General features: G+C 39.0%; 1 protein-coding gene and 1 non-coding gene across 2 annotated transcripts in view; both read left to right on the top strand.

Annotated features, from left to right (window-relative positions):
• UNC79 (unc-79 homolog, NALCN channel complex subunit) overlaps positions 1–26,683 on the top strand; it is a 213,917-nt gene that overhangs the window by 45,481 nt on the left and 141,753 nt on the right. Inside the window, exons 5-11 of the mRNA XM_047080178.1 lie at positions 2,993–3,057; positions 7,872–7,960; positions 8,591–8,631; positions 11,610–11,638; positions 16,663–16,892; positions 19,053–19,224; positions 20,602–20,832. Of these exons, the coding sequence (XP_046936134.1) occupies positions 2,993–3,057; positions 7,872–7,960; positions 8,591–8,631; positions 11,610–11,638; positions 16,663–16,892; positions 19,053–19,224; positions 20,602–20,832 (857 nt within the window). The remainder of the gene's footprint in view (positions 1–2,992; positions 3,058–7,871; positions 7,961–8,590; positions 8,632–11,609; positions 11,639–16,662; positions 16,893–19,052; positions 19,225–20,601; positions 20,833–26,683) is intronic.
• Positions 6,810–6,913, top strand: LOC124512735 (U6 spliceosomal RNA). Its single transcript, XR_006962245.1, has one exon. It is a non-coding gene; the product is annotated as a U6 spliceosomal RNA (small nuclear RNA).

Below are 26,683 nucleotides of genomic sequence, written 5' to 3'. Positions count from 1 at the left end.
CATAGCTCCCTCTTCTTTGGCACACTACCCAGCAAATACAAGCCACCTTGCCTCTTTAAACTCAAGTTTTTGTGGATGCTTACCTTTCTTCTTCTATGTCCAAGGTCTAGAAATTACTTCTGGGATGAAAGTCATGTTGATTGTAAGACTAACTTTATTGTTTCTCTTTTCTCAAGGATCATTGTCCTACACTACCTAGTCCAGTTTCTGAAAACAGTTGTTTCATATATATTTTCCAGTTTTCTAGTTGTTTATGGTAGAAAGGCATGTTTAATACCATTTGCTCCGTTGTAGTTGGAAGCAGATTTATTACCTACCATGTTTTTATATTATGTTTTTTTGTTTTTATTTTCAAATGAAGGGAGATCCATCATGAGTATATTTCCCATATGGTAAGGTATGTAGATCAATCCTATATCAGAATCAATTGTAGTGCTTTTCCTAATTACAAATACTTGTAATTAGGATCCCTGGGTGGCTCAGTCGGTTGAGCATTCAACTCTTGATTTTGCCTCAGGTCATGATCCCAGGCCCGTAGGATCAAGCCCTGCGTCAGGCTCCATGGTGAAGCTGGAGCCTGCCTAAGATTATCTCTCTCTCTTACTCTGCCCCTCTCTCCAACTCACATGCTCTCTCTCTCTCTCTCTAAAAAAAAAAAAAAAAAAAAAAAAAAAGATTTTGATTCAGTAGATCTAACATGATTTTCAGGTATCATATTTTTTAAAATCTTGACAAGTGATTTTTGATACACAAGAAAGGCTAAGAATCCATATTTTAGTAAGTTTAAATCTAGTGTGACTTTGGTAAACTAAGTGAGGTATCTTACAATCTTTTCTTAACTCAGTGACACTCTGTAAAAATGAAATAGAATATTAGAGGGGTAGGACCTCCTGGATATCCCCACATATAAAGCATTAATTTCTTGAAAAGCAGGAGTATTTAGAGCCCTGATAAAGTGCTATCGCTGTTGTACATTCTTATTTCTCTGTGCCTTTGCCATAGCAGTTGCTATATATTTTGAATATTACCGCTGTTTCTAAGTGTCAAGATTCTTAATATTTGTAAAGTGATCTGCAAATATTCTCATAATATAGGGATTCAAAAATGGCTAGCATATTTTATCTTGTGTGCTAACTCTGTTTTATTAGTGGCAACTTTCTGAAGCTCAGTGTTGAGAAGGATCCTAAGGCCAGTTCTGGACTCAGCGGGAAGGAAGGCTCTTATGCATTAGTGATATCTGTCATGAGTTTGGGATTGGAGGAATGAGATACTTGTCCCATGTATTTGCAACTCCTATACTTGTTAAAGGCAGTCTTTTTTCTTTCTTTTTTTCTAGATTTCTCTAGTTACACAAGAAAACTTTTTTTGCTACTCTCTATTTTCATCCTGACTTTTCCACATGTAGTAAACAAATTTTATAGTTTTGGAATGCCTATATTCAAATTATTTCTTCATTCATCCATTCCTTACTCATTTCTTCTTTCTTTCTCTCGAACATATAAGCAATATGATACTGTGTTATTAGAGTAGTGGTTTCTGGTCTATATTTCTTATCTTCTTTCTACATAAATTGACCCACTGTGTATTTTTCAAGGTCAATGGCTCTGTTGACCATATTTTCCTAAATTTTAAATCAGACACATAATCTTATACCTGGTCTAACCATAGGCTAGAAGATTTGAAGGTGGAGCACCCCTGGAAAAAAAAAACACTTTATATTTGGAGCATAAATTAGGTCTGGAATATTATCAATACATGTTTTTGAATTACAATTGGATTTATAAGTAAGTAAGAATATCCTCTCATTTGCAAATTCTTGTATATTAGGCTGATCATAGTCCTATAAGATTAGAATTTGGTGATTTAGAAAAATGTCCTACTTCCAAATATGTACTTTTATTGCATTTTGTAATGATGGAATATTGTTAGCTAAGTGCTTTGACTTACAGAATCATCTAGATGATGATAAATACTTGTTGTGACTTTCATTCTAATCTATCCCAGATCACTTGTTTCTTATCTATATTCTGCATGCATACTGTGTTAAGGAGTGGGTATTAACAAACTAGCAGACATTAGTCTGTGGGTCCCAACCTGTGGTGTGAGAGAGAGATGTGTTTCATCTGGGCAAGAAACTCATCTTTTCAGTCTCCACATTTGCTGGGAATGGGGTGGGAAATGGAATAGTGGAAGTTGCCTTAGCATTCATTTCAGTTATTATCAGTTTGAAACACTTCCTGGTGCCAGAAATCTAGGATGTTCAGCATAGTATACACTACAATGAAAAGAGCAGGTGTTGAGATCCAAGAGATAGAGGTTCTAGTCTCAGCTTGTCAGGTACTAACTCTGTGACCATAGTGAGCTACTTACCTTTTTAAAAAAAAATTTTTTTCAACGTTTATTTATTTTTGGGACAGAGAGAGGCAGAGCATGAACGGGGGAGGGGCAGAGAGAGAGGGAGACACAGAATCGGAAACAGGCTCCAGGCTCTGAGCCAGCAGCCCAGAGCCCGACGCGGGGCTCAAACTCACGGACCGCGAGATCGTGACCTGGCTGAAGTCGGACGCTTAACCGACTGCGCCACCCAGGCGCCCCTGAGCTACTTACCTTTTTAACTTTTACTTATTCGTATGTGAAATGAAGTTAATAATCTGCTATACCTATCCTACAGACTTGTTGTCAGGATGAAGTGAAACCATAGATATAAAACCTTCGAGAACTTAATGGTATATATCACTGTGAGGTAATGTTATTGTACCATGTATGCCACATTATATTAGCTTGTCTTTCCCCGTGGGAAAATGTATGGAGTTGTGATATATTTGTTCAATTGTTAAATTTGTCATAGATAAAAAAAAATGATTATTTTAGGAAGCCTTCCTATGATGGTTCTATTTAGGAAAAAGAAAACTAGTGTAATATTTGCTATGCCTTTACTAAGGCACAAGTAATGTCAATGAGAAGTATTCATCAGCTATGCTTTGCTTTACAGCTTGGAATCCCATCCACTGCCAGCACATTGAATGCCACAATGCAATTAACAAGCCAGCTGTGAAGGTACTGTTTTATTAGACCTGGTGCCGTATTGTATTGTCAGTGGTCAAATTATCAGGAGCAAACTGCTGAATGAAATGGAGTAGATCACATCCTTCTCTGTAAAGCAAAGGCCTGTGCTCTGTAGTAATCTCAAGCATCTCTGTGTTCAATCTGACTGTACTTGGGTGGGTTGGTTCATGACAGAGCAATGAATAGTGGTGTCTGCAGGTTTGGCTATGATTTCATGGTCAACTGCTGTGTAGCAATGAGTAATTATCAGAATACTCCTGGTGAAACACTTATATAGTCCTTATTTGGCTTCTGTCTGAGCTAATAAACTCAGGGAAATGTACTTTGCCCCTGTTTCACTCATTTCAAATTATGAGTGTCTAGTGTATGACTACATGAATTCAAGTGTCATAGAAAAACTTGATAAAATTGGTAAGTCTTAGCTCAGATCACAGATATGACTTCATCAAAATGACTAAGAGGTAGTTGGGCAGCAGTCACATGGAAAGGTACCTTAGAGGTAAGGAACAGTGGTTCAGAGAGGCCAAGAAACTTTTCTAAGCCAGAACTCTCAGCCTTATTCTTTTTCTGCCACATCAAATTGGTTCTTTTGTTATAACCCTAAATTGTTGAATTTGAATGTTAGGAAAAATAATCACACCTTTTAACAAAATTATTTGTGGTATATTTGTTGGATACAACACTTGGCTGGAGAGACCTGTGTCTGGATTTGCAAGGATTAATTTTTATATTATGAAGAGTGGGAGTTAGGTCAAGTCATTAGAATTCACAGATAATTGTTAGAACCTAGTGTCGTGGGAGTTTGCCTCTCTTCTATAGACAGGAAGACTACCAAATAATAGATTACCGTATAATAATAAAGATTACCAAATAATAGAAACATAATAGTATCATCTTATAGAAACAGAGTAGAAGAGGTAAAATGAGACCTAAGAAATATAAATATACACGGAACCAAAAAAGAAATATAAAGGGACCCCAAAATGTGTTTCATATACCAAAAATGTCAGAGGAGTGCCAATAATAACATTGTCATCCGGATATACCTAACAAAGAACATTGTTGTATTATTATGCTTGATCTCTGCTTTTATAAAGGCAAATTGAAGGGTGCCTGGGTGGCCCAGTCAGTTGAGCATCCAACTCTTGATTTCAGCTCAGATCATAACCTCGGGGTTATGGGATAGAGCCCTGCATTGAGCATGGAGTCTGCTTAAGATTCTCCCTCTCTCTCTTTCTCTTTCTCTTTGTCTCTCTCCCCCTCTGTTCCTCCCCCCTGCTCATGCTCTCTCTCTCTAAAATAAAAAATGAATAGGGGCGTGTGAACGGCACAATGGGTTAAGCCTCCAACTCTTAATCTCTGCTCAGGTCATGATCTCACGGTTCATGAGTTCTAGCCCCACGTCAGGCTCTCTGCTGTCAGTGTGGAGCTTGCTTTGGATCCTCTGTCTCCCTCTCTCTCTGCCCCTCCTCCACTGGCGCGTGCTCTCTCTCTCTCTCTCTTAAATAAATAAAACATTAAAAAATAAAATAAAATAATGAATTAAAGAAGACACATTGAATGACTTTATGTTGAGAAAGAGCATGTGTGAGGGTAACTCACTAATGGAAGCATAGTTCTTACCCATCCTACTATGTGTGCCCCTCCTCTGAAATTCCACAAACATTTGGGGTTCAAAGGTACTTTTCTTTGGTGTGATGACATTTTGAGCTAAACACATGTGAGTTCATTTTAACCATGGAATTCAGCTTAATTCTTCACGGTGGTGAGAATTGCATAGCTCCCTTACTTTAGTTTCTATAGCTGCCCTTTATCTCTTTCTGCCTATGTTACAATGCCCTCTTTTGGTTTACTCAGATATGGATAGAAAGGAGGTATTTTTTGTTTGATTTTTCCGGTTACTTTCCTCCTGATCTTATGTCAGCCTGCATTCTCAGGAGTCTTCTGACTTCCTGATTAGTAGTGACTTTTGATTTTCTACTCACAGAAGTCATCACAAATTAGATTTTCTCCCTCCCTTCTAGGCAAATGGGTTAGTCCAACCGCCCTGGTCTGGCTTTGCTTTTCTTTCTCTTACGAGCTGGTCCCTGTAACCAGTTGTGGAGGACAGGCCACACCATCCTACTTTCTCAAGTCCCATTTTATTGAAGTGAAATTCATATAGCATAAAACTAACCATTTTAGAGTGAATGATTCAGTGGCATTTAGCACATTCACAATGCTGTGTAACTACCATCTCTATCTGCCTAAACATTTTTATCGCCCTCCAGATTTTACTTTCTGAACTCCAGTTTTCCTGAAGAGTTTTCTTTTGTATTTTTATTCTGCTTCCTTGGAAAGGTAACATTCTTGTTAATGATTTCAGTGCTGGGGCTGTTTTTGCTCGACAACAGGTCTGGCTCAGTATTGTTTTTTTCATTACAATATAAGCACTCCTCAAACTCACATAGATATGACCATATGACATGTAGGTTGAGGGTATGCAACATCCAGATAGGTACAGAGTAATGTTAAATGAAAATGAAGTCATGAATTTGTATAGTATGATGCCAATTTAATTTAAAAATCACATAAACATACATTTATATTCATATTTATAGTGAAAAACAACCAATAATACTCATTAGAATGTTATCAATGATTGCATCGAAATGGAGGGTTAATGAGTTACTTAAATATTCTTCTTTTCTCCATTTTCTCAAGTCTCTACGTTGGGCATAATTGTATTTATAAATGGAAAATAACTATTTTTAATGCAGCAGTCAGATATGAACATATTAATATGGATGTAAACTGGCCTGTTCAGAGTAAACAGAGTTGACCCTACTATCCACAAATGTGATGGGTCATATGAACTAATTCATTGAACATGTCAGAGGTCACCTAGCTAATCACTAGTGATTATAGTTCTAACAGCCTAGGAGTTTTTCCTTTTGAATGGAATGAAAAAAATATGTTTACCTGACAGGAGTATCAATGACTCACTAGAAATGAAAGTAAAGTAACTATTTTGAAGAACAGATTTCATGGGGTACATGGGAAAGACTCAGGGAAAGTGGATTTATCCATTCAAAAAATACTCTCTCCATATTCATGAGCTTTATCACTAGGCAGTGATGATTAGCCAAATAGAAAAGTATTATCTATTTTGGTTGCAATACATTGCAAAAAAGTATTTTTTAGGCAAGAGCCAAAAGCTCCTACAGGATTCAAAATGAAAATATGTTGGAACTTAGAGTTCATTATATCACACTCTGCTTTTGGTTTTCCTTGGTTCTGTTTGCAGATCACTTTATGAAATACTTTGGAGCCCAGATAATTATCTAACACAGGAGTCAGCAAACAATGGCCCATAGCCAAATCTGGGCTACTGACTGTTTTGTAAATAAAGTTTAATTGGAACATAGCTGTGCTCATTTACTTGTGTATTATTGTCTATGGCTGTTTTCATGCTGCAACAGCAGAGTTGAGTAGTTGTGACAGAGAACGTATGGTCCACAAAGCCTGAACTATTTACTCTCTGATCATTTCCAGGAAGTTTGCTAATCCTGGATTAACACACCAAAAAGTAGTTATTCATGGCATTGAAGGAAGCATGAAACTTATCTAAGGAAAATTTTCACACTGGACTTGGAACATCAGGGAATATATAATTTACAGATTTTGATGGTATAACGATTGAAATTTAGGAATTCTAACTCTTGTTCCCCCAATTGTTGAAACTCTTCAGGTAGCACATATAGTTGCTTCGGCAGCACATATACTAAAATTGGAATGATACAGAGAAGTTTAGCATGGTCCCTGTGCAAGGATGACACACAAAACTCTTCAGGGTTTTAACTTTAAATGTCAGGCTGTTTGGGTTATAAGTTCAGTTCATTTTTTCTCCCAAATCAGTAAAAACAGCTAAAAAAAAAAAAAAAAAAAGTCAGAGTGGAGTTCCAGAGGAATTTGTGACCTAGGCACATTATCTGTACAGTCAGCTGTAGCATGGATTCATTATTTCCTGAAGGACAGGAAAACAGAATTCGAAATGACTTTGGTAAGTTATAGACATTTAACATGATGCAAAGTACAAAACTTAGCTAGTTGCATTCACTTGATTTTAAATATCTAGATATTGGAAAATACAGTGATGATCAATAGCAAAATTAACACTTTTCATCTCTGTACTTAGGCTCATGAAAACTCAGCCATAAATAATCCAAAATTGAACAGAGCTAAGCAAACCACAGGTCATGTGTGTAAGGAAAAAACATCTAAAAATGTAACATTGGATGACTGATATAGAACTTAGATTTCAGAGTAAGAAAAACAAATTGTTCAGTGTTAGATTTCATGGGAAATTTTTTGAATGAGGTTTCTTTTAAGAAGCAAAATTCTCTACTGCCAGAATTTTGGTAGCAGTTATGATTTTAAAATCTTGATATGTTTTCCTTTTCCTAAAGAGAGATTGCTATGTTTACCACTTTCGAGAAGGAATTACTGTACGAGTAATACAGAGGCAATTCGAGCCACTATTGAACAAGATTTTTTCTCTTTGTGGAGTGAGGGTGGATTTCTTGACACTATTTGTCACTTGAAACTGCAGACAAGAGGAGAAATGAAAAACCACAGTAGCCACATTTACATCTCCAGTGTGGACTCCTCAGCCAGTGCAGCAAAAATAGCTATAGGTTAAAATGGGTTTTACTAACAACATTTATTCCAGTTTGCTTTTGAAAATCTGTCACGATTGCGCTTACGATGTGGGGATTGTGATAAACAGGACAGGAGAGTTCATTCTGCCTTTTCCTGTGTTTCAGATGTGTATCGACCCTTCCCTGTCAGTAGCTCTAGGGGATAAACCACCCCCATTGTATCTCTGCGAAGAATGCAGCCAGAGGATTGCGGGGTAGGTATAAGAGTCCTCCAAGAAGAGAAAGTAGTGTAACCAGAGAAGATAAGGACAACCAGTTTTATTAAATTGGTTACATTGCCCACATTTCCCACTAACCTCTCTGTTTTTTAAAGGTTAGTTTGTCAAATATTTGATATATAGCAAATTTTCATTTGAGAGATTTCAGCTTTGAAAAATTGCAGTACTTCTCCCCATGTGATAAGAGAAAGCAGTGACACTTAATAAAACAGCTCCAATTTTCAAGTGACCCGGTTAAAAAAGGCCACAAGAGAAAAAGAAAAGAAAACCGTGGCTTTCAAACGTGACGTATAGTTCAAATGGGTTCTCTCTGCTTGTTAGTTTCACAGAATCACACTCAGGGTTGTACACATCATGCTGTACTTTGGTTGGCTTCACTAGCATCTGGAAAGTATCATTTAAAGATAAGTGAATATGATGAAATGCCAGTAATTTATAATTTAGCTGCAATGCATTAGACTTTTAAAAAGTTGATTATGATAGTGCTCTTAATGACATTTCCTTTCTATCGAAAGCCTCTTAGTAATAGCGTGCAGCTTATAAACATTCATGTGGAAGGGTAGCATTACAAAGAAGCTCAAAAATGAATTTTGCTTTTCTTTACAGGGACCACAGTGAATGGCTCATTGATGTGCTTCTGCCTCAAGGTATGGTTTACATGAGAAAGGATGAATAATAAGTAATCATGACTAATGGCATGGTTGGTTTGTCTCCTTTTGTACTGTATTATTTTACAAGGACAGTAACCAAAGTATTATATTCTGTGAATAGTCATTGAGATGAAGCATTAGATCAATGTCTTCCTTATACCCACACATTTAATAATGAAGGAAGAGGTATCACCTTTGCCGAAATTAAGGGTAGATGTTGGAATTAAGATTCTGTGTGACAAAAGCCCTGCTGAATTATGTCTTAAGAGATTTTCTGTATATATAACAGGCATTGCCAATGATGTTTGCTGTGCCAGGGAACAGGGAATAGGAAAAGGGAATAGGAAAGGGAAAGGGAATAGGAAACATCAGTGGGAAGAACATTGAATCATGGGGCTTTCTCCTACTGCTATTACTAGCTCTGTGTTTTTAGGGAACATCATTTAATTGCTCTGAGACTCAGTCTCCCTAGTAAAGTGGGGATAAAGTATAGGTGACTCATCTCAGTTAAATTTTTTTTTTTCATTGTTTATTTATTTTTGGGACAGAGAGAGACAGAGCATGAACGGGGGAGGGGCAGAGAGAGAGGGAGACACAGAATCGGAAACAGGCTCCAGGCTCTGAGCCATCAGCCCAGAGCCTGACGCGGGGCTCGAACTCCCGGACCGCGAGATCGTGACCTGGCTGAAGTCGGACGCTTAACCGACTGCGCCACCCAGGCGCCCCCATGACTCATCTCAGTTAAAAGACGGGACTGTGATGTTTGTAGTTGGTTAGAGTTCTGAAAGCTATGTCTTGTAAGGTGGCAGGTCCCAGACAGAGGTTTCCTTCACACATCTGGAAGCAGGTATCCCAGCCACTTAATTGGAGGCTGAAATGACCAGGGAAAATTATTTAGGAAAGCAGAGGAAAGATGAAAGGTGGAAAAGCTGGGGGGCCATAGGAGAAACTTGATATATGACTTCAGAGGTAGATAATAGAAGACTTTCTATGAAAGGCCGTATTTAAGAAGAACCGTAAAAACCTTATGTTAACTAAATTCTGTGAACATTAAAAAAAAAAAAAACTTAAGGCCATTTTCTTGATCATTACACTATTTCTTTGTAGTCTAACATTTTTTTTTAATGTTTATTTTTGAGAGAGAGAGACAGACAGAGTATAAGCAGGCAAGGGGTAGAGAGAGAGAGGGAGACAAAGAATCTGAAGCAGGCTCCAGGCTCCAAGCTGTCAGCACAGAGCTTGATGCGGGGCTCAAACTCACGAACCACGAGATCATGACCTGAGCCGAAGTCGGACGCTTAACCGATTGAGCCACCCAGGTGCCCTGTAGTCTAACTTTTAATATTAGGTCATCTCATCCTTAAGAAGTAAATTAGTGAATGATCTTTGTCTGTAAAATGGGTCAGTAATGTCAGCCTCTATATCCTTCAAAGAGACATTTTGAAAATTTATATAAGAATAACTGTGAAAAGATTTGGGCTTTATGGGTAAAGGTAAATTTTTCCCTCCTTAAATTAGGCTACCTTGTTAGTGAACTGCCAGTGCTCCAAGGTGAAGTCTATAGTCAGGAGCAAAACTACATTTTTAAATATCAGATGTGTTGCTGAATTCTGGTCACCTTCTCCAGAAGATATTCATCTTTGGAAGAAAACTTGTAATAACTTTTAATTATTTATCTAGAGGTGTGACACTAACTTCAGGTTAAGACAGGCTCTAAGATATCAAACTGTTAATAACCATTAATTATTCAAAACCAGTTTTAAAAACTGAGTTATAAATTTCATCAGTTTAGCATCTACTAATTCACAATTTCCAGACAGTTTGGGAGACATTTATCTTGACCTTTTTGATAAATTTTAACATAGACTATACTGTAAGTAATGCTTCAGTTCATTTTTTGAACACTTAACTATTTCACGGGGAATGTTAACATATTCCTGGAAAAATTATTTTCAAGTATTCTCAAGCATCAATTTTCACGAAAATAATTGCTCTGCCCACTGAAAAGAATATGTGTCTGTTTGTCGATCCTGAAGTAGACAGTAGTTTGACAGCCTTACTCCAACTGGCCAATCCATGAGTTTGCCAGTTGCTTTCTCTGAAATGAGCATGTAGCTGGTTTTACACTAGTTAAGGACTGATATAAATCAATAATTCGTCTCTGAGTAATCCAAGTTAGTAAGGTTTTTCTACAGTTTTGAAATAGCAAATCATCTCCATGGTGAAGCTCTAAATATATCACATCAACTTGGTGTCGTAGCATAATGGAAGACAGTAAACAGGGAATCCAGAGATGTTATCTCTAGATCTGCCTTTATCAATTGATAGCCTGTGTGATGCTGAAGAAGTTATGCAAACCTCAGTTTTGTTCTATGTCAGATGAGGAGGTGAGATGAATGTTATTTTGCTTTGGCTTTAACATGATCTGAATTCTTTTTGTTTTATTTTATTTTATTTTATTTTATTTTATTTTATTTTATTTTATTTTATTTTATTTTATTTTATTTTATGTATTAAAAAATTTTAAATGTTTGTTTATTTTTGAGAGAGAGACAGACTGTGAGTGGGGGAGGGTCAGAGAGAGAGGGAGACACAGAATCTGAAACAGGCTCCAGGCTCCAAGTTGTCAGCTCAGAGCCTGATGAGGGCTTGAACTTACGAACCGTGAGATCATGACCTGAGTCAAAGTCAGACGTTTAACCAACTGGGCCACCCAGGTGCCCCTAATGTGATCTGAATTCTAAGTCATGTCTGAGGAGGTTGAATTACTTTTAAGAATAGGGGAAGTATTTGCAGCATGCAGGTGTTCCTAACCTCATCAAACACAGGGAGATGACAATAAGACAAGAGAGAAGCTGTTTTGGTCAGGTCTAGAGGTTGTGTTACTAAGCTTGCTTTTACTCACCTTCGTGGCTCCCCTCATTTAAAATGGGCTGTCTTTCTTTGTTAATATATTGTGTACCTTCCCCTTACAGCTGAAATATCTGCTATATGTCAGAAAAAGGTAAGAGCAAACTATCTGTGTGGTGGGGGCATGATTTGCTGTGTTTGTATGTAAATTCATTCATTGACATCTGCCTCATTTCTGCACCACGGTTTCCCAGTATGTACATGTCACTGTATTCCTGAAGGGGGAAAATAAATCATTGAGCATGCAAGATTACTGTGTCCAAATGGTCTCTCTTTCCATTTCTGCTTTTGCTCACCCATCTTACGCACAGTGTTTTTGGTATGTAATCTGAAATAAAAGCATATGTGACTCTAGTTACAAAAAGCTTTTACCTTAACCTTGGTAAAGGATGTATCTTGTGTGCTAGACATCTTTATTGCTTTGAAGTGGAGTGCAAATAGTTCAATATATGTGTGTCAAAAACATACCCAGACTGACTGTATTTATATAGAAAACATTCATTTAGATGTAAGATGAATGAAATCTCTAGTTAAAGATTCTACCTTCAAATTGCCTTTAGCCACTTTTCATAACAGTTTCCCTGAGCCATTTCCATCTTCTTTTCTTGTTCTAGTTGTTGAAAAGTACAAGAGAAGGTAGTAAGGCATCATACAAAGAACTTTGGATTAGTTGGTTGAGACCCTTGGTTTCTGGCCAGCTCTATCCCCACCTACCTATGAGACCATGTACAAGTCACTTAAATGTTTAGGAATTGGTCATGAGTGGGTACCTTTGGAGGGCTATTTCAGTGATCTGTTGTCACATAATCTAAAATATCATGGCTTGTAACAACAGACATTTATTGATCACAGTTCTGTGGATTGGCAATTTGGCCTGTGGTCAATGAGACAGTTCTTTTGATAAACTCCCTTAGGTTCACTCATGTGCCTGCAGTCCATTGGTGGGTAGCCTAGGGATTGGCTGGCCCCAGATGAGCTCACTCCCACGTCTGGGGCCTCAGCTGGGACAGCTGGAATGGTTGGATGACAGGGGTGTCTGGCTCTCCCTCTTTCCATTAGGTGTCTCATCCTCCAGGGGGCGAGGCTGGATTTGTTCACAAGGCAGCAGTGTTCTGAGCGAATGAGAGAGGAAGTCGCAAGGCCTTTTGAGATTGAAGCTCCTAAGTCACACAGCATCACTTCTGCTGCATTCCACTGGTCAAAGCAAGTCCCAAGTCCAGCCCAGATTCAAGGAGTGGGGACATAGACCTCTCCCCTTTAGAGAAGGAGCGACAAGAATTCCGTGGTCACATTTAATCTACCATAATCCACCCTCCGGACATAATTACTTACATTTCTTCCACATGTAAAATACTTTCACCACCTTACGAGACCTCCTAAAGTCTTAAATCCATTTATGGCTTCAGTTCATCATCTTGTGATCTGCATATGGTCTGGTCACTGATGAAACTCCTTGGGTACAAATTCTCTTGATCCAGAGACCTGTGAACTAAAAAGGCAAGTTACCTGCCCCCTCCACCCCCTACACAAGATGGTGAGACAGGGACAGGATGACAGCAGTAGGCCTCCATTTGGAAGAGGAAATGGAAGTACATAGCTGTCAGAGGACTGTAGCAGCTCCAGCCACGAACATGACAACGGCTCCTCTGTCTCCAGGGATAGCGAGTGTGCCTTGACTAGGATGTGGTTTTACATCCAGGGAGTAGTTCCCTAATCCATTGTTGTTCTCCTGCATTCTTTGCTCTACTCTCTGAAACATCTTTTCCGAGAAGAAATGGCACATGGTGCAGTTGAGGGGCTCCCTTAGCTTGCTCCCTGATGCAGAAGTCGGGTCCCATAGACTTCCTTTCATGTTGAACTGTGTCTGTCCCCTGTAGTCTAAGTCAATGGCGCTTTTGCTAATAAGACTTCTGTAAAACCTTGTGGATTTTCAATAAATCTCATTGGAGTTCAGTGCCCCCCAAACCGCCTCTATAATTCTTTTGGGGATGGTCCTTTCTGTACTTGGGGCATTTCAGTCTGCCCTTAAAATTATTAGAAGCCCTCTTCTAGTTGAAAGGCTCAACTGAGCATCACCATCTTTTATCTTTCTGAAGTTTTAACAGAGGATTGTGCAGCCAGTCAGCATATTTTTGATTTGATTTTTTATCCTGAGGCTATATCCTACTTTGAGAATCTTTTATAAGCTGGAGGGACGAGGATGAGAAGCAGTTTTATATTCCAAATTAGTATGTCCTGACTCTGGTGGTATCCTAACATATTTGATACCCAGAGTGGATCATTTTTTTAACACTGCCCTACTTTATATGACAAAATTATTTTTAGTAATAAGTTTCAAATTAGCAGATTTTTATTACTTATCCTTTAATAAATGTGTTTTATATGAAAGTTAATTTAGAGAACATTCATTAAGTTCGTGATAGTTCAGAACTATTTGAGCTTGCTTTGGGTACAGTTTGTGTCTACCTCTTCTGGAGTACATATTCCTACATTTGAACAGTGGGTTTGAAATAAGCATCAAGATTGTAAAGGTAAAGAGAAAGACTTTGATTTATGTCAATTCTGTCATTCTGTGAGACAGGTTGGGATTTTTTTTTTTTTTATGTTTAAAGTTCAAAGCAGTGAAACAGAGTAGCTGGAGAAACTATGCCTATCTGAATTTGAATCTCTGGGAAATCTCTCTACTTTACTTTTGAAATGAATGCATATAACTGAGTCCACATGGGTTGAGGACTGACTGTGGCTTATTAAAACTTAGTGGGAACCACAAGAATTGGTTAGAACTTAAGTCAACCAAAGGTTATTTTGGGGCAAAGTATTTTATTGCTGATATTATTTAGAATTGGTAGCACGTGGTGATAAAGCAGTTGACTCTTAGTTGGTGTGTATCCAGATAACTGCATAAGAAATCACTAAATCACTCAAATGTAGTAGCATAAACCAACAATCCATTTAATTATGCTCATAGATTTTGTTGGTAAAGATTGGGACAGGGCACAGTCCATAGCCTGTCTCTGCTTGATGATGTTTGAGGTCTCATCAGGGAAGACTTGAATAACTGGGGCTGGGATTATCTAGAGGCTTCCAGATCATATGTTTTGGCTCTCGGATGGGGTGACTTGAAGGCTGGGCTTATGCAGCGCTGTTGACAAGAGACTTACCCATTGCCTCTCTACATGGCTTGGCCAGGACAAAGTTCTGAGTATTCCAATGAGGAAACATCTGAAGAGAGAACATTTCAAGATGGCCAGGTGAAAGCTGCATGTCTTTTTAAATCTGGCCTCAGGAGTCATATAGGTATCACTTCTGCCATACTCTCTTGATTGAAGCAGCCATGAGTCCATCTAGATTCAAGGCAAATGGAAGCATACCTGAGGAAGCCAACCCAAAGAGCTTCATACACAGCTGGACTTGATTTAGATGACAAGACCTTGAACCTCCCGCCAAGAATTTGCATGTGGGAAGAATGTAAATAATATGTGAACAGAAAATAGGATGGTAAATTGCAGGCCTTAAACTTCAGGGCTTTATTATAGTGAATAACTACCCACTAAACCCATATCCACATTCTCTTGTTTATAGAATGGTGGGAATGCCAGAGGAACAAAGACTAATTATAACGAAGAGGAAGAAATTAAACACTAAGAACATGCTCTGATATATACCACACTGCTAGTGGTGTGGTATTGGTTTGGTGGCGAGCAGAAGCCCCAAGCCAATAAGGGTTCTTGTGCTTCCAGAATGAAAGTTAGTGTGTGAGTGAGAAAGGAAGGACACGCAGGAAAAATACACCACTTGGTGAGTCAGGACTGAGTTGGATGCTCACAAGACTTGGGCCTCAGTTGCAGAATAAACACACTGTATTTTAACAAATAATTTTAAAAACCTTATTAATGAAAAGAAAAAAAATTACAAAAATGTTAAACTTGGCTTTTATGATTTGTAGGCCTGAGTCCTGTTTAGAAAATGAGATTTGATGACACCAGTGTCCAAAGCCTTGTGCTAAAAGCAAGGCAGAACAAACCCTACTTTGAAATGGTCGCTTTGATAGGCAGTTCAACACATTGTCAGTGTTTTGGTGTAGGTTTTATGCTGGCCTCCTTCCTTATTCTGCCCTCAAAAGATCTGTCATGGAAGGGTCTCAAATCTTCACCAGGCTCTGAGTTCATAATGGCCTACAGTATAACATCCCCGCGAGGTGTTCACATCTTTATAAGCTCTATTGAAAGTCTGCAAAGCTCTTAGGACACAAGATGTTGAGCACATGGTGTGGCATCTCTCACAGACTTGGGACACATATTTTTGCAGAAGTCAGGAGCATTTCCTCACAGCTCCTCAGATGGTGCCTCTCTCCCCTGCCTCTTGTCAGGGCAGCTCTGACATAGCCCCCTTGGACTCTGAAATCTGTCTTACGTGCCCCTACTTTTCTCATTGGCATCCCTTCATCTGTTGACTCCTTGCCTATAGTTGATGTCAGCAGCTGGTTCTATGAATGGTTCTTGCTGTGTTTTGCTAATTCCTGTGGTGTCTGTTGATGTATTTGATGTATTCTTTAGGTCTTAATGGAAAGAATGCTGGCAGAGGGCGTGAGTGGGTGGGAGGCCTGCTTAGGGCCCCCTACCTGTCCTTGAACACAGCAAGGACAGGAGAGCTGCACTGGAAATCTGCTCCTTCAGTGGTGGATAAGTAATTTGAAAGTGATTTGGGGGAAATTATTCCCTTCCTATTCTGATGTGCTGTGATGCACTCTCTCTGGACCACAGTTTTAGGTTTTTTCCTCCGTATTTCTGCTGAAACTCTTGAAACACTAACTGGAAATAATCCAGAAAGTGCCCCATCCCCAACCCATGACTGAGGTAGCTTTACAGAGAGCTTTTCAACACAGTTCCACTCCTCCCTCTTTAGAGCTTTTCTGCCACTCACACCAATAGAAACCACATCTTACCTTCATTTTTAGCTCTGCCTGAAATCTAACTGGTTAGGGGTGACCCGTGTTTTGGAAACTTTAGAAATGTGCAGCCACTTTCAGCGGCCCCTTTACATTCCGTTTGTTCCACTTCTTAGCCCCATTTACCTCAGTGACCAGTTTTAGTTGATTTCGCTATTTTTTGCTTCTAGAACTGCAGTTCCCATGTAAGAAGAGCAGTTGTTACCTGCTTTTCAGCGGGCTGCTGTGGCCGTCACGGAAATAGGCCCGTTCGGTACTGCAAGAGATGCCACTCGAATCATCACAGCAATGAAGTGGGGGCCGCGTCGGAGACCCACCTCTATCAGACCTCCCCTCCACCCATCAACACTCGGGAATGCGGCGCCGAGGAGCTGGTCTGCGCCGTGGAGGCTGTGATCAGGTAACAGGCAGCTGGTTAGTGGTCTACTGGAAACACCACCTTGGTTTTGAGCCACCCTTGGCACATTGGTAAAGTTCACTCAACTTCAGGTGCCCTCAGCCTAGCCTCTCACCTTCCATAATGCAGTGATGATTTTTTTTAAGTTTATTTATTCATTTTGAGAGAGAGAGAGAGAGAGAGAGAGAGAGAGAGTGTGTGTGTGTGTGTGTGTATGCAAGTTGGGGAGCAGCAGAGAAAGGGGGGGGGAGAGAGAGAGAGAGAGAGAGAGAGAGAGAGAGTGAGTCCCAGACAGACTCTGCACTGTCAGTGCAGAGCACAGAGCCCTATGCGGGGCTAGAACTCATAAACCATGAGATCATGGTCTGAGCCCAGGTCAGATGCTTAACCACGTGAGCTACACAGCCACCCCAGTGACGATGTTTTAATTAATTCATTCAGCCAAGCGTGTGTTAGGCACTTGGGAGACAAGAGAGAATAAAATGTAGTCTCCACCTTCACCTTACCCATGTAGGGAGTATAAAGACAGAAGCACAGGATTGCGGTTCAGTATGGTAAGCAGAGTGATAGTGCAGAGCAGAGTTTTAGGAAAGTGAAGCAGAGGCACCCCTCAGAGTGAGGGGTGGGAAGGGGGTGCCTGAGGCCTGACTGTGCACTGTAAAGTGTGGGCGAGCTCTAGGTAATTCGGTACTGGGGTAAAGCTGCGGGCTCTCCAGTGAGACAGGAGCCCAGTCGTGCAGGCGGTTGGCTTTCTCTCCTATCACGTGTCAGAAAAAGGAGCTTTGGAAATGGTAACTTCCGGACTTGTTCTCTTTTTGCATAATAGTCACTGGAGCAAGATTTTTAAAAATTAAAGAAATAATATTGGACTGTATGTTTTAAGGATAGAGACTCTTTTCTGTGTCTCTTACTTCAGTGGCTGATGCATGTAGAAATGCAATAAATGTTTGTCAAATGAAACATTACAGAAAGTTTGGAAATAGAAGAAAAAACCAACTATATTGCTGTCATCATTATCAGTGTTGCACATGTTCTTCTAGTTTTACTCAAATGCACATCTTATTTATAGAATTATAATCACAGTATATCATAATTTTTTGACATAACATTATACCATTAGCTTTTTTACATGTTGTTAGATAGTTTCTGTATTTACCATTTTTAGTGGAAACATAATTTTCATCTAGATTATTTCCCTCCACCTTTAGATTTTTAGATTGCTTCCATTTTTACTATTACATATTACTGTGATAAATATTGTTGTGAATAGTGCTGTTTTTCTATTTTTTATTTTTTTAGGGTAGATGACCAGATATGGTTGGCTGGGTCAAAGGGTATGAATGCTTTAATGGCTGTTGATGCATTACCAAACTGATTTTCAGAGTGTGCATATGAATTTGTAATGCCAAAAGCATTGTATGAAATTGCTAGTTTTGGCTACACTCTTGCCAACATTGGGTCTTATTCTTACAAATTATGACTTGTTGGGGTGCCCTGGTAACTCAGTCAGTTAAGCGTCCACCTCTTGGTTTCGGCCCGGATCATGATCTCATAGTTGGCAAGTTTGAGCCCTGCATCAGGCTCCGCACTGACTGGCAGAGACTGTTTGGGATTCTCTCTCACCCTCTCTCTCTGCCCCTCCCCTGCTTGCACTTTCTCTCTCTCTCTCTCTTTCTCTCTCTCAAAATAAATAAATAAACTGAAAAAAAATTATGACTTGTTTAGCAGGTTGAAAAAGGAGTCTTTGTTGCTCATTTACAGATCTTTGAATATTAGATATTGAGTGTTTTTCCATTTGGGTATAAATTCTTCAGTCTCTCTTTGTACCATGCATTTGAGGTCCACATAACCAGATTAGACCTAGGGGAAGTATTGGCGTCTAGCGGGATGGTTGGTACACTGGAAGCCAGAAGGCATCAGTTCTGCCTGATTCTAATTGATTGGAGGAAGCAGCCTCTTTGTGTCTCAGTTTATTCACTTTGGAAATGGGGACGGAGTACAACATAGTAAAGAACTGAAATTAGGCCTGTTGGAGCAACTTCTACCAATTGGAAGGAGAGCAGTCAGTTATGTCTGAGTACTCATGAAGTAGTTGCTCTGAATAGGTCATAACCTAGAATGTGTTTTTCGATCACCTAACTTGACATCTCTCATCTTTGGCAGCTTGTTGAAAGAAGCCGAGTTCCATGCTGAGCAGCGGGAATATGAGCTGAATCGCCGGCGGCAGCTGGGACTTTCCTCTTCCCATCATTCCCTGGATAACACTGACTTTGACAACAAGGATGATGATAAACACGACCAGCGACTACTCAGTCAATTTGGAATATGGTTTTTAGTAAGAAAATAAGTTAGCTATTCTCTGCTTTCTTATTTCTCATGACAACATTGCACCAATGAGGAATATTTCCCGTTCTTTTTAAAGAAGTTAGTGAATAGTGAAAAGTTAACCTTAGCAGTGGAACTCTATATTGTCTATATTGTAGGACAGTGGCTCTCAACCCTGGGCTGCACATTGGATTTCCCTGGGAAAGCTTTCAAAGAATGGCAATGCCCAGATCCCACCCTAGCATCTTGGGAACTTTTAAAAAAGCTTCCTTGTTGATTCTAATGAATAGCCAGGTGTTGAAGCCTACCGGCCAGACCCTTGACTGTTTGAAATGCACCTTTGACAGAAAATGGATGGGAATGTTGCTAGGGTATGTTGTGAAATAACTGAGTCAATATAATTTACAGATCATTCGCATCCTATCGTCTATACACATGGCATTTTTCTTGAAAGTTCAGTATCTGTGGCACTTTTTGTTTATTTAGGGCAAGTTTGCATACAACCAGAAAAATCAGAGCTGTATTAACACAGGCAATTTGATTGTTTTTGACTGACTCACGGGCAACATTCATTCAGTAAAGATCAAACAACTCAATCCCAAATTCCATGCAAGCTGAACATGGCAGTTCTGTTAGAGAAGTGGACTTTTGTTTTTGCCCAACGGAGACATAGATTGAGTCTCCATAGTAATATATCTCTTTTATGCTTTTACATGGTTATCTGAAAAAGTTGTGTTTTGTTTTGTCTTACCAAATTGGTATTTAATTGCTGATTTCACATATTTTGCTCCTAGAGCTTACTACCTAATGACATAATGACTGCTATGATGAACTCTTTGAAGGCAAGGGTACTGTTTTATTTATTTGTACATTCCTGACTCCTACTATTGTGTTTCATAAAAGATTATTGCAGAATGAATAATGAATAAACGATGAGCTGTTTTTAAAAGGCTATTTGTAATGTGCTGAATTAGGGGGCTCTAGGCTTTCAGAATTATTACTGATAGAAAATCCTTAGCTAAATCTGATAATTTTAGAATGGAAACATAGGTAGATTATTTTTTCACTGAAGATATTTATGAAATTTCACTTTGCAGACCTAACTTTTAAAAAAGCATTGATCTAGTGTAGATTACAAAATAGGTTTCTTCTAGGAGAAAAGGCTTATCGAAAGGTGCAATCTCGAGGGGAAATTATTGTTGCAATCCTTCTCTCCCTGTAAGGAGTGCAGTTTCTAGGTTAAATGATCCTGTGTCATTTATAAACTGCCTACTTTAGATGGATTATTGGGAACCTTTTTTTTTTTTTTTTTTTGCCGTTAAACGAATCTTAATAATGATGTAAAATGGATGAAGGCTAAAGCAGAGTCTAATCTGCCCATTTCCAGGTGAGCCTTTGCACGCCCAGTGAGAACACACCTACAGAGAGCTTGGCCAGGCTGGTGGCCATGGTGTTTCAGTGGTTCCACTCCACGGCATATATGATGGACGATGAAGTTGGAAGTTTGGTGGAAAAACTGAAGCCTCAGTTTGTCACCAAGTGGTTGAAGACAGTCTGTGATGTTCGCTTTGATGTCATGGTCATGTGCCTTCTTCCCAAACCAATGGAATTTGCCAGGGTAAGTGGAGGCCCCCCACTCTGACCTTGTTGGAGAGGAATTGGGAGAAACACTTCCCTAGCCATTAGCATGTTATCATTGTCTATAGAAGAGCGACTCTCCTTATTTTAGTCAATACAGCTGAATGAGGTTAGTTGAGCAACTACATTTTAGGTGATGTGCTGCTTTGATGTTGGTTTGGGATGAAGAATGGTAAAACGAATATGTGAGATATCTTTAAGAATTTACAAGAAGATAAAAAAATGGGGCACCTCGGTGGCTCTTGATTTTGGCTCAGCTCACGATTGCGTGGTTTGTGGGGTCATGCCCCATGTCGGGCTCTGAGCTGATAGACTGGAGCCTGCTTGGGATTCTCTCTCTTCCTTTCTCTCTGCTTCTCTCCTGCTCGTGCACTCTCTCTCTCTTTCTCAAAATTAAAAAAAAAAAAAAAATTTAAGGGAGGATTCTTCCCTGACTTTGCTGAATGTATTTTTTTAAATTAAGAAACAGAAGAAAAAAGTTTTTCTATGAGATTGCAAGGTCTCAGTCCTTCTCTGGTCTACTGTCTGTGTAAAGGCTAACATTTGATTAGGAGCAATTTCTGTGGTTTCACATAAATTTCTAGAAGTGAATAGCAGAAATCCCTGCCCTCTCATTTGGAATGCCACAAAAGGCATAGGACGTGCCAAAATGCTCCCTTTCCTCCAGCTTATAGGACAAATTCCTCTGAGCTCATCCTTTTGCTTAGTGGATTATAGGCTTCAGATACACAGCTGGTAAGACCCCATATTTTTAAAATATAATATAATTTGTGTCTAACTTAGCAAGGTAGATGTCCAGAATCAGTTTTTGGCAGAAATATAGGACATTTTTTCAAGATATTTTCTGGATTTTATTTTGTGATTATTTTGGTTTGTTTTCAATGAGATAGGGAGGCATTTTTCAGTCTAATTAAGACATTTAAGGATAAAATAGAACACAGACCATCTAAAGAAATAGCTTTCGTTAGGTTTCCGGGACACAGAGTAGTTCTGTGGGTGATTCAAGATATACTTTTTTCTTCTTTGGTGCCACCTACTGACTCACATATAAAATTGGAGTTTTGCATAACAGAAATTCCCTATTTTGTGGCATTATTTGACTGTGTTGATATGTTTTCTATTATTATTTCCTTTGGAATAGTAAAGGATTGGTCCAATCTGATTATCGAAGATGAGAGGAAATGGTAGCTGAGGGCCTGTAACAGACACATTTGGGAGAGAAAAGACAAAGTTTATTTATACTTATAGTCAGTACTCAGTACATTGCTGCATATCAGTGATGGGCATCTCCCTCAGTAGCCAAAGATAAACAGTGTAGGGTAGGGAGTTAGGGCTGGAATGGGAAGATATGGAAGGTTCTCTTGAGCCTTTTGCTACTTAGTGGCACTGGGCAGTCTGTCTCCACAGCAGCTGAATTCACAGGTAACTCCCTTTAATGGAAATGATATTTCTGAAAGCTCTGCTTTAGTCAGACAAGGGAAGTTGGGATAAAGTTTCTGCATCTTCTTTAGTTCTAACGTTTTCATTAAAATGATCCTTATGACAAGTGTGGGGGTCTGAGTGGTTCCGCACATTTCTCTCATCTGAAACTTTGAGAGAAGTTTCACACCAAAAGGAAGGTAGGTTGATTGCTGTAGATTTGGGTTAGGAGCTTCCAGGTAAGAGATCTGCAAAGGAGGAAGCAGGCATAGATTAGGACAAGGAAACAAACACAAAAAAACCTGAGATTAATGGTGACAGTAGACTCTAAACCTAGTTTCCAAGGCCAGAGGGCAGCCAGTCAGGATTTGCAGATGTTGGGCTCAAAGTGTCTTTAGACAATAGAGTGAGGTCGTCAGCGTCTCTGTCCTGGGTATGAGCAGCACATGGGCGATGCTGGTGTTTGGTGAGATTCCTGACTGGCCCTGGCTATTGCCACAAGTCCTTTGAAGTTCAAATCAAATTGTCTTGCTCTGGCTTGCAGGGCTTTGGGACAAGACAACCTAGAGTCTCAATAGGATCTAGGCTGTCAGGTTTTAGTTTTCAGTGACACCAAGTAAGCAGGGTGGGAGGAAAATTGGAAATACCAGTTACTGACAAAATGTGCGAGACAACAGGATTCAGTTTATGAGGAGGTGACAAATAGCTCAAAGACCGTGAGCAGGACTAGAATCTGATAATTCATAAGGGTGGGTTATAGTTTTCCATTGAAACATAAAATTTCTGTCTATAGTCACCCCCCATTTTGATCATAGATAATCAAAATAAGATTAATCTTATTCACAAAGTAAGACTAGTCTCATTAAATTTGGCCTAATCATTTATGTAGATGCAGCGACAGTCAATGGTAATTGACCAAAATAAACCTTTAATGTTGGCTATGCTGGAATGTTTATGGAGAATCTCAGATTGGGCTTTTAGAAACCGCTAGAGGTTAGGATGCTAAGCCAGTAACTTGTCATCATACTTCATCTACAGTATCTCTAGATTTGGGTAAATTTATCTCTGAGGTCACCAAAATATTCTAAGTTTCCTGGACCTTTCAGAAAGTAACATTTCGTATTTGCTTATCCTGTTTTTTCCAAGAGGGCTTTGTAAGCACTGGCTCCTTCATGTCAACCTTAGTTCCTTAAAACTGGTCATATCTGATTCTATGCACATCCTTCTCCAACGTTTATTTATTTTTGGGACAGAGAGAGACAGAGCATGAACGGGGGAGGGGCAGAGAGAGAGGGAGACACAGAATCGGAAACAGGCTCCAGGCTCCGAGCCATCAGCCCAGAGCCTGACGCGGGGCTCGAACTCCCGGACCGCGAGATCGTGACCTGGCTGAAGTCAGACGCTTAACCGACTGCGCCACCCAGGCGCCCCCATGCACATCCTTCTCTACTATGACAGTCTAGGCAAAGTTTTTTACCAGTTTTTCTGATTATGTTCTTTTACAAGGAGAACAGATTGAGAAACTTGTGCATGGAAATAAAAACACTAAGAGTTTCTGAACTCTGAAGGGTCAGATGTGGGGGGAGAAAAAGACAAGTGTTTTGTTGTTTACAAAAATAATCTACTAAATTCTTGTGAGTTGTAGCTAGTTTAAGAAAAACCTTATATCCAGAAAATAGAACATTAAAGAGCCAGCAAAGTTCCAAACTAAAAAAACACAAAAAAATGATTACCTTTCTTCATCAGTTCATTCATCCTAATCTAATTAATTAAAAAAAAATTTTTAAGTTTGTTTATTTATTTTTGAGAGGGGTGGGGAGGGGCAGGGAGAGAGAGGGAGAAAGAGAATCTCAAGCAGGCTCTGCACCATCAGCGTGGAGCCCGAAGTGGGGCTCGAATTCACAAACCATGAGATTGTGATCTGAGCTGACACAGAGTCCAGATGCTTAACCAACGGAACCACCCAAGTGCCCCAACCCCATCTAATTAACTTTTGTTCCTTTTAATCTTGGGTAGCAGTTTTAGGAACACATCAGCTTCTCCACCAGCGTTCTGGAATCCTTTCTCAGGCCGGCAACATGCAATACTGCCAGAAGCTAGTACTCAGTATTGCCTGTCATACTGTTCCTGGGTCTCAGAGACAGTTCTTTTTGCTAAAGCCAAAGCCTTCTATCTAGTGGTTGATCACAAGAGCTTTCAGGAAAACATTAGAAAAAAAACAATAACAAACTGTGAATGATAAAAGACTTTAAAAATGGCTATAATCAGATCCTCTGAGAGTACTGGAATTATGATCACATTAGGGAAAGCATCAGGAGGCTATGTCATGAGCAGGAAAAGCAATGAAAAATTGCTAGAAATTTCATAACATTTTACCTATACAAATATAAGCTAGGGAAGGTTAAGCATCTCTTCGTATTTGATGATGCTTTTCATGCAATTCAACATATCAAATAAACCTAATTGGTTATTGGAAACCCAATATCTTATTTTACTAGAAAAAGAAAAAAATCCTTTGAGATTTTCTAGAGGCCCTCTGAGAAATCTCAAAGCCAGTTTGAGATTAAGATTTTATTAAGGACTTGATTTTGGGAAGGCAAAAATATGAAAAGTTGTCAGAAATGTCAAAAGGTTTAAACACTTAATTCACCAGGATCACAGGGTCACTATGAAACAATACTTAATTATCCATTTAACCACAAGGACAAAAAGATTTCAAAAGTAAATATAGGATGTAACATGCTAATTAAAAAATTGGCTTTTTTGTTTTAATTGAGAAGACTTAGTTCTCTTAAATAATTGAGGACATGGGGCACAGGAAATTATGGTAAGACACAGAATAGTTGTTTCCTAGACACATTATTGAAAAGGTAAAGAAAAACCTTGTTCAATTTCTTTTCTTTTTATCCTTTTACTTTATTATTATTATTTTTTTAAATTTAAATCCAAGTTAGTTGACATTAGTATAATAATGATTTCAGGAATAGAATTTAGTGATTCATCATGTAATATAACACCCAGTGCTCATCCCAAGTGCCCTCCTTAATGCCTCTCACCCATCTAGACCATCCCCCCACCCAACACCCCACCAGTGACCCTCAGTTTGTTCTCTATATTTAAGAGTCTCTTACAGTTTGTCTCCCACTCTGCTTTTATCTTATTTTTCCTTCCCTTCCCTTATGTTCATCTGTTTTGTATCTTAAAGTCCTCATATGAGTGAAGTCATATGATATTTGTCTTTTTCTGAGTGACTTATTTCACTTAGCATAATACGCTATGGTTCCATCCAAATTGTTGCAAATGGCAAGATTTCATTCTCTTTAATTGCTGAATAGTATTCCATTATACATATGTATATATAATGGAATACTATTACTATTATATATATATAATATATATAATATATATAATATATATAATATATATATTTCTATTACTATTATATATATATGTGTATATATATATATGTATATATATATATATATATATATATATATATATATACCACATCTTCTTTATTTATCCATTTTTCAGTCAGTGGACATTTGGGCTCTTTCCACACTTTGGCTCTTGTCGATAGTGCTGCTATAAATATTGGGGTGCATGTGCCCTTTTGAATCAGCACTTCTGTATCCTTTGGATACATATCTAGTAGTGCAATTACTGGGTCATAGGGTAGGTCTATTTTTAATTTTTTGAGGAAACTCCACACTGTTTTCCAGAGTGGCTGCACCAGTTTGCATTCCCACCAGCAGTGCGAAGAATTCCTCTTTCTCCACATCCTTGCCAACATCTGTTGTTGCCTGACTTGTTAATGTTAGCCATTCTGACAGGGGTGAGGTGGCATCTCATTGTGGTTTTAATTTGCATTTCCCTGGTGATGAGTGAAGTTGAGCATTTTTTCTTGTGTCAGTTGGCCATCTGGATGGCTTCTTTGGAGAAGTGTCTATTCATGTCTTTTGCCCATTTCTTCACTGGATTATTTGTTTTTTGGGTGTGGAATTTGATAAGTTCTTTGTAGATTTTGGATACTAACCCTTTATCTGATATGTCATTTGCAAATATCTTCTCCCATTCTGTCGGTTGCCTTTTAGTTTTTTTGCTGACTGTTTTCTTTGCTGTGCAGAAGCCTTTTTTCTTGATGAGGTCTCAATAGTTCTTTTTGCTTTTGTTTCCCTTACCTCTGGAGACATGTTGAGTAAGAAGTTGCTGCGGCTGAGGTCAAAGAGGTAGTTGCCTGTTTTCTCCTCTAGGGATGGCTTCCTGTCTAACATTTAGGTCTTTCATCCATTTTGAATTTATTTTTGTTTATGGGGTAAGAAAGTGGTCCAGGTTCATTGTTCTGCATGTCGCTGTCCAGTTTTCCCAGCACCACTTGCTGAAGAGACTGTCTTTGTTCCATTGGATATTCT

The sequence above is a fragment of the Lynx rufus genome, unplaced genomic scaffold (genome assembly GCF_022079265.1).
Source record: "Lynx rufus isolate CCGP_SWC_20201006 ecotype Redwood Valley unplaced genomic scaffold, mLynRuf1.p SCAF_17, whole genome shotgun sequence".
NCBI classification, from domain to species: Eukaryota; Metazoa; Chordata; class Mammalia; order Carnivora; family Felidae; genus Lynx; species Lynx rufus.
The sequence above is the reverse complement of the archived record's forward strand: the minus strand, read 5'-3'. Positions and strand labels throughout refer to the sequence as shown.